The 8731-nt window shown below is 45.1% G+C and overlaps 1 protein-coding gene across 2 annotated transcripts in view; it reads left to right on the forward strand.

Moving 5' to 3' along the window:
* Positions 1–8731, forward strand: part of LOC122541328 (butyrophilin subfamily 3 member A1-like) — a 109338-nt gene that overhangs the window by 50691 nt on the left and 49916 nt on the right. The window contains exon 2 of one of the 2 annotated variants that reach the window (XM_043677994.1): positions 2403–2694. The exons of the other annotated variant lie outside the window; for it this stretch is intronic. Coding sequence (XP_043533929.1) covers positions 2685–2694 — 10 coding nt within the window. The 5' untranslated portion in view covers positions 2403–2684. The remainder of the gene's footprint in view (positions 1–2402; positions 2695–8731) is intronic. 2 annotated transcript variants of the gene reach the window in all.

Genomic DNA, 8731 nt, shown 5'->3' on the forward strand with positions numbered 1-8731 from the left:
CCTCCTCCTACTGCCCCCTTGACCATGACCCCATCTCCCACCACCAAACCATCATCTCCCAGACCATCCAGAACCTCATCACCTCAGGGGATCTCCCATCCAACGCCTCCAACCTCATAGCCCCACAACCCCGCACCGCCCGTTTCTACCTCCTGCCCAAAATCCACAAACCTGCTCCACCGAATGCATCTCTGCATACCTTGACATGGTCCTGTCCCCCTTAGTCCAAGAACTCCCCACCTACGTTCGGGACACCACCCACGCCCTCCACCTCCTCCATAATTTTTGCTTCCTGTGCTTTTCCAGCAACACATTTTCAGCTCTGATCTCCAGCATCTGCAGTCCTCACTATCTCCTTCATTAACACCAAGCCAGAGTACCCTTTGTGTACTTGTTCCAGCACCTTTCCTCTTAATAGGGGAAGGATAACAAATCTCATTTCCCACATTAAACACCCATCCAATACAGACAACTCCCACCTCCTGGGCAGGTAAGGGCATGCTTGTGAGCAGTTTTTAACAACAAGTTCTTCCTGTCAAGCCTATGAGATTAGGTTCCCTACAGTGTGGAAATAGGCCATTTGGCCCAACAAGTGCACACTGACCTTGCAAAGAGTAACCCACCCAAACCCATTTCTCTCTGACTAACACACTTAACACAATGGGCAATTTAACATGGCCAATCCACCTGACCTGCACATCTATGTCCACCACTAGACTCAAGACTGAGTCATTCTGGGTAGCATTCCACACCTGTCTCACTGACACTGGGACCTTGTTTCCTGGGAAGAGTACATAATTTTCAGGTTCTAGTCGGGGACATTCTTATTTCCTGTAGGGAAAACCATGACAAAGCATCTGCTTCTCTGCCTGTCTGTATTTGATCACATATGAGGAGGCTGACAGAGTCAGAGCCCATTTCTACAGGTGTGCAGCCACCATTGATGGTAATCCCTTATGCAGGCAAACAATGGAGGTTAGTGGCCTGTGGTGAGTCAGTCACACAAAGTGCCTGCCAAAAAGGAGTTGGGTGAACTGCTTAAAACTAAATCAAATGCACATTCCTTCCTTTTCCCCTTGGGCATAGCTCTCCTCCATCTTTGTTCATGAGGTCCATGCAAAAACAATGGGTCTTTCCTTTCCATTTAGTAAGATGTGTGAAAGTACATGTGTGAAAGGATAGTCAGCATGGTTTTGTGAAGGGCAGGTTGTGCCTCACAAACCTTATTGAATTCTTTGAAAAGGTGACGAAGGAGGTGGATGAGGGGCAAGCGGTAGATGTGGTATATATGGATTTTAGTAAGGCGTTTGATAAGGTTCCCCATGGTAGGCTACTGCAGAAAATACGGAGATATGGCATTGAGGGTGAGTTGGAGGTTGGGATTAGGAATTGGCTGGATGGAAGAAGACAGAGGGTAGTAGTTGATGGCAAAGTTTCTTCATGGAGTGCCGTCACTAGCGGTGTTCCGCAAGGATCTGTTTTGGGACCATTGCTGTTTGTCATTTTTATAAATGACCTGGAAGAGGGGTTAGAAGGTTGGGTAAGCAAGTTTGCGGATGATACGAAAGTCAGAGGAGTTGTTGACAGTGAGGAAGGATGTGGCAGGTTACAGCAGGATATAGAGAAGCTGCAGAGCTGGGCAGAAAGGTGGCAGATGGAATACAATGTAGCTAAGTGCGAGGTGATTCACTTGGGGAAGAATAACAAAAAGATGGGGTACTGGGCTAATGGTCGGATACTTGGCAGTGTGGATGAGCAGAGGGATCTTGGTGTCCATGTACACAGATCTCTGAAAGTTGCCACCCAGGTAAATAGTGCGGTGAGGAAGGCATATGGCGTACTGGCTTTTATTGGTAGAGGAATTGAGTTCCGGAGTCCTGAGGTCATGATGCAGTTGTATAAGACTCTGGTACGGCCGCATCTGGAATATTGTGTGCAGTTTTGGTCGCCATACTATAAGAAGGATGTGGAGGCATTGGAACGGGGGCAGAGGAGGTTTACCAGGATGTTGCCTGGTATGGAAGAAAAATCGTATGAGGAAAGACTGAGGCACTTGGGGCTGTTTTCTCAAAGTGAGTCAACACTTCAGGCTTGCTTCACTTTCCGGGAAGCCACCTCATATTCCATGGATATCATCTCCCCTGCAACTGATTTAGCTCAGTTTAGCACAGATTAGATATGAACTTGCAACAGTAATTTACAAGTCTCAAGAACAATCTCAGTTGAGACATATTTTCTGGTCAAGGGGCCTCCATTATAGCCTCTATCTTCATGGGTACCTTGAATTGTCCCTTGCTATCGATTACATGGCTCAGGTACTGTATGGAGTATTTTGAAAACTTGCATTTCTCCATTTTTACTCATAGGTCATGCTCCTGAAATCATTTTATGGTTTCTTTTAGGTTTTCACATGCTCCTCTTTGGAGGATCCAGTAACCAAAATATCATCTAGATAACACTGGATACCAGGCAATCCACTCAAAATTTGGTTCGTGGCCCTCTGGAATAGAGCTGGCACTGACATGATGTCAAAAGGAAGTTACTTGTAGTGGAACAGTTCCATGTATGTCATTATCGCCAGTGGCGGCTGGGACTCCTTGGCAAGCCCCATCTGCAAGTAGACATGTGACAGATTAATTTCTGAGAATTTCTAGCCCTCAGCCACTCTACTGAACAGGTCTTTAATGAATGGAAGTGAGTATTGATCCACACACAGGGCTGGGTTGGCTGTGACCTTAAAATCACCATCTATTTTCCTCACACCATCTGTTTTTAAGACAGGAATGATTAGAGTGGCCCATTCACTGGTGGTTACTGGTTCCAACTCTCCCAAATTCACCAGCCATTCCAGTTCCACCTCCATTTTAGACAATGTGGTGTACAGTGCTGGTCGTGCCTTCAAACTCTTTAGATAAGCTTTCCGCTTTAACGGAAGATTGATTTCTACTGCTTTCACTTCCTTCAGGGATCCCTTGAAGAAACCTTTGTAACTGGACAAAATCTCTTGAAAACTTGTTTTTGTGTCTCTAGCTTAATAATCACACCCCAACTTAACCTTAAGTTTTATAAGCGGGAGTATCGAAATAATGCTGGGTGGTTGCCTTTTACTACATACATGGGCAGTTCAGCACAGTGGTCCTTCAGCTGTACTTTACCCATACCTACACCTTCAGTGGCACCACTTGTTCCATGAATGTCTGTAGTGTAGTCTTTGCAGACTTCAATGTTAGTGCCGTTAACTTGTCCCAATGTATTAATGAGGGAATCATCTTTATTGCCTTCTGCTCTCATTTTAGATGAACCAAAAACAATACGCATCATCCCCCAACAACAAGATGTTTAACTGAAACCCAGCAGCCTCTGGACCTTCTGATTCTCCTACAGACCTACCTGACTCCTGATCTACTCCTTGGCTGGTGGCATGTACCTTATCTCTTTTCCTCTGAATTATCTCCTGTACCCACCAACTTCAGACAATGTACCCCACTCGCTTATGGAACATAGGACATAGGACATCACAGCGCAGTACAGGCCCTTCGGCCCTCAATGTTATGTCGACCTGTGAAACCAATCTGAAGCCCATCTAACCTACACTATTCCATATTCATCCATATGTTTATCCAACAACTGTTTAAATGCCCTTAAAGTTGGTGAGTCTACTACTGTTGCAGGCAGTGCGCTCCATACCATGACTACTCCCTGAGTAACAAACCTACCTCTGACATCTGTCCTATATCTCTCACCCCTCAATTTAAAGCTATGGCTCCTCATGCTAGTCATCACCACCTGAGAAAAAAGGCTCTCACTGTCCACCCTATCTTACCCTCTGATTATCTTATATGTATCAATTAAGTCACCTCTCAAACTTTTTCTCTCGAACAAAAACAGTCTCAGTTCCCACAGCCTTTCCTCAAAGACCATCCCTGCATAAAAGGCAACGTCCGGTAAATCTCCTCTGAACCCTTTCCAAAACGTTCGCATCCTTCCTATAATGCTCGCCAACTTCCTCCCTGCCTGACAGGTACATACTTACCAAGGACCCAAGGTAGCTGTTCCTTGAATAAGCTCCACATTTCAGTTGTGCCCATCCCCTGCAGTTTCTTTCTCCATCCTGTGCATTCTAAATCTTGTGATTCTAATCGCATCACAATTGCCTTTCTCCCATCAATAACACTTGCCCTTTCTATCGCTAAAGTAAACATACTGAATTGTGGTCACTATCACCAAAGTGTTCACCTACCTCCAAATCTAACAGCTGGCCGGGTTCATTACCCAGTACCAAATCTAATGTGGCCTCACCCCTTGTTGAACTGCCTACATACCGTGTCAGGAAACCCTCCTGCACATATTGGACAAAAACTGACCTATCAAAAGTACTTGAACTATAGTATTCCCAGTCGATATTTGGAAAGTTTAAGTCCCCCATAACAATGGGACCGCAATTTCCCCCCCGACGTGGTCGACGATGCCCTCCACCGCATCTCTTCCCTGACCTATCAAAAGTACTTGAACTATAGTATTCCCAGTCGATATTTGGAAAGTTTAAGTCCCCCATAACAATGACCCTGTCACTTAGCTTCGATCGCCAATCATCTTTGGAAACCTATCCTCTACATCTCTGGAACTATTCAAAGGCTTCGAGAAAACTCCAAACAGGGTGATCTCTCTTGCTTCTAACCTCAGCCCATACTACCTCAGAAGATGAGTCATCAAACGTCCTTTCTGCAACCCTAATACTGTCCTTGACTAACAGTGCTGGAGACAGGCCGGCTACTTGCGGAGCGTTTCAGAGAACACCTCTGGGACACCAGGACCAACCAACCTAACCACCCTGTAGCTCAACATTTCAATACCCCCTCCCACTCCACCAAGGCTTCGAGAAAACTCCAAACAGGGTGATCTCTCTTGCTTCTAACCTCAGCCCATACTATCTCAGAAGATGAGTCATCAAACGTCCTTTCTGCAACCCTAATACTGTCCTTGACTAACAGTGCTGCACCACTCCCTCTTTTACCACTTTCTCTGTTCTTACTGAAGCACTTAAATCCCAGAACCTGCAACAATCATTCCTGTCCCTGTTCTACCCATGTCTCCAAAATGGCCACATCATTGAAGTCCCAGGCACCAACCCAAGCTGTAAGTTCACCCACCTTATTCCAGATGATCCTGGCATTGAAATAGATATACTTCAAACCAACTTCCTGCTTGTCGGTGCCCACTTGCGACCTTGAAACCCTATTTCTGACTTCACTACTCTCAACTTCCCGTATATTCAAATTGCGATTTAGGTTCCCCTCCCATTGCTGAATTAGATTGAACTCACCCGAAGAGCATGAGCGAATATCCTCCCCCCCCCCCAGGATATTGGTACCCCTATGGATCAGGTGAAGACCATCCTGTTTGTAGTGGTCCCAACCACCCCAGAAAGAGCTCCAATTATCCAGGAATCCAAAATGCTCCCTCCTGCACCATCCCTGAAGCCATGTGTTCAACTTCTCCCTCTCCCTAATCCTTGCCTCACTAGCACATGGCACGGCAACAAACCAGAGTTAACAAATCTGTTTGTTCTAGCACTTAGCTTCCACCCTAGCTTCCTGAATTTCTCCCTGAAATCCCCATCTCTCTTCCTACCTATGTCTTTGGTGCCTTTGTGAACCAGGACTTGGGGCTGCTCCCCCTCCCCCTCAGCAATCCCAAAAACAGGATCAGAGATGTCATGAACCCTGGCACCTGGGAGGCGACACACCAACCATGAGTCTCTCTCTTTCCCACAGAACATCCTATCTGCCCCCCTAACAATGAAGTCCCCAATGATTAATGTTATACTCCTCTTCCCCCTTCCCTTCTGAGCAACTCTGACAGACTCTGTGCCAGAGCTCTGTACCCCATGGCTTACCCCTGGTAAGTTGTCCTCCCCAACAGTGTCCATAACAGTATACTTGTTATTGAGGGGAACGACCACAGGGGATCCCTGCACTGACTGCCAGTTCCCTTTCCGTCCCCTGACAGTAACCCATCTGCCTTCTTCTTGTACCTGAGGTGTGACTACCTCCCTGTAACTCCCCTCAATAATCCCTTCCGCCTCCTGAATGATCTGAAGTTCATCCAGCTCCAGCTCCAGTTCCCTAATGCGGTTTTTGAGGAGTTGGAGTTGGGTGCACTTCCCACAGATCCAGTCAGTATGGACCCTAGTGGTGCCCCTTACCTCCCACATGCAGGAGGAACACTCAACTGCCCTAACCAACATTCCCACTGAGACTACTGAGAACTGAAAAAAGACGAGTCCACTTACCAATCCGGCACACAGAAACTTTATTTTTGGTTAGAAGAGGAGGATGGATGAGAGACACTACCCGAGTAATGTTTCGAGTAAAGGAACCGCCCAAATATAATGCCTTATGTGAGAAACAAAGCTCACATATCAATAAATTTCAGTCCGAGTCAAATTCTGAAGCAGCGAGTTTTATTGAAACATTCTTGCAAGACAGGTATCTAACAAGTAGACACACCGATGCAAAATTACCCCACAATTTATACAGTTTAATTGAGTCTCTCTCGGTACTTCCCCATTTACCTCATTGGCCTTCAAACCTATCACTATTCCTTATTGTGTTCTGCCCCTGCCCAGCTGTGCCCCACCCTTGTTTACTTCTCCCCCTACTCCAAGCTGGGTGACCCTCACTCTTATTTACCCTATCCCTTATTTGCAGCTACCTTGGCTCATTTTAGTGCCTACATGAGGGCAATATGCCGAGTTGGCATAACTCAATGCTCTTTTTACACCTTATCTATTTGTTTGTAACATCTTCCATTGTTTGCAGCACGTTTCATTCTAGTATGCACATTTTAGCTAACGCAAAAGCAATTATGTATTTCCTTCACATAGTTTAATTCCTGTATGCATACTTTAGCTAACTCAGCTCTTGACTGAAACAATTATACAATTGTATAAATTAGTTCATTTACTTCACAAAAGCAATTATGGGTTGCAGAAGTAATACTGCTTTACCTATATCCCACACTCACTTACCCAGCAGTCCCATGTCCGCTCCTGCTCAGCGTGCGCCCCACCTATACTTGAGGTAAGTTTTTCTACTTTAAATTTACCTTCCCGTCGGGTCTCTGGTCCTTGCAGTCGCTCCTCCCACTTCAACTGCTGCCAAAAAAATACTGCTTATACTTGCAGCACTGGGCTTCTCGAGCCCAGCACTTTGACTCCTTGGGGCCCCTCTTGTCACATGGCTGGCATACTACAGTTAGTACCACTCTGCTAACTTTCCATGATTCTATGCACCCGAGTATTGTCACTCAACTCTGTTGCTTTGCTGGTGGTCAGCTTTATCAAGGTAACGATTCCAAAAGTGACCTTCAAATCCAGATCTCTCCTTGTCAGTAGCTACCTTTGGATGGCTTCATGTCAAAACATTTGCTGTACAGAATCCAACTTCCTGTCACTGCATCAAATATTCCCATCACTACAAATTGTCCCCAATTTTGTTTTCCCTACAGCAGCAGTTTTTCCTGCCACTTGAGTCTAGTAGCCATTTACAGATTAAGTCCCCTGAGTGAATATTCTCTTCCCCACTGCTTCCTCATTACTGTGATAGCGCACTGTTCTTCACGAGGTTTGTCCAAAGCCCAAATCCCTCACAACCCACCCTCCGCAATGACTTCAATAGCTCCTGGCTGAGTACTCCCCTCTTCAGCTGTCGCTGCAGCCCAAGTCCCCTCACGACCACTTCCCTCAACATTAACTCCACAATCCCGGGCCATTTCCGAAATCTGAGTGACATCCTTCCTCTCAACAAAAAAATGCAGATAGTTTGTGGGCCAGAAATGTTTGAGGATGTAACAAGCAAAACAGATAAAGGGGAAGCAATGGATATAATATACTTGGTTTCCAAAAGGTGTTCAAAAAACATCACACTTAAGGCTGTTCATGAGATAAGAGCCCACGGTTTTGGAGTTAGTATTTTCAAATGAATAGAAAATTGGCTAATTAACAGAAGACACAGTTAAGATAAGGGGATATTTTGATAAATAGTGGAGTGCCATGGGATCAGTGCTGGGTCCACAATTACTGATAATATATATTAACAAGTCAGATGAGGGAAGTGAATGGTTTATTGCCAAGCTTGGGGATGACACAAAAATCATTGAGAAGACAAGTGATGAGGATGACACAAAATTTCTACAATATGATATAAGCAGATTATGTGAGTGGGAAAAACATGGCAGATGAAATTTAATGTGGGAAAATGTGAGGTTATGCACTTTGGCAGGAATAATAGAGGAGCTGACTATTATTTACAAGGAGAAATATTGCAGAAAGCTGTAGCACAGATGATTTGAAGCTGCTTGAGCATAAATCACAAGAAACTAACACAGAAGTTTGGCAGATAATAGGGAAGCCAAATGGAATGTCAGCCTTTATTTCAAAGGAAATGGACTATAAAAAAGGAGACATCTTGCTAAAAATTATGCAAAGCACTAGGTGGATTATCTTATGAAGGGCTTATCTTATGAAGAGAGGTTGACCGAGCTCGGACTTTTTTTCATTGGAGAAAAGGAGGAGGAGAGGGGACCTAATTGAGGTATACAAGATAATGAGAGGCATAGATAGAGTCAATAGCCAGAGACTATTTCCCAGGGCAAAAATGACATGAGGGGTCATAGTTTTAAGCTGGTTGGAGGAAAGTATAGAGGGGATGTCAGAGGCGGGTTCTTTACA

The sequence above is a fragment of the Chiloscyllium plagiosum genome, chromosome 37 (genome assembly GCF_004010195.1).
Source record: "Chiloscyllium plagiosum isolate BGI_BamShark_2017 chromosome 37, ASM401019v2, whole genome shotgun sequence".
Classification (NCBI taxonomy): domain Eukaryota; kingdom Metazoa; phylum Chordata; class Chondrichthyes; order Orectolobiformes; family Hemiscylliidae; genus Chiloscyllium; species Chiloscyllium plagiosum.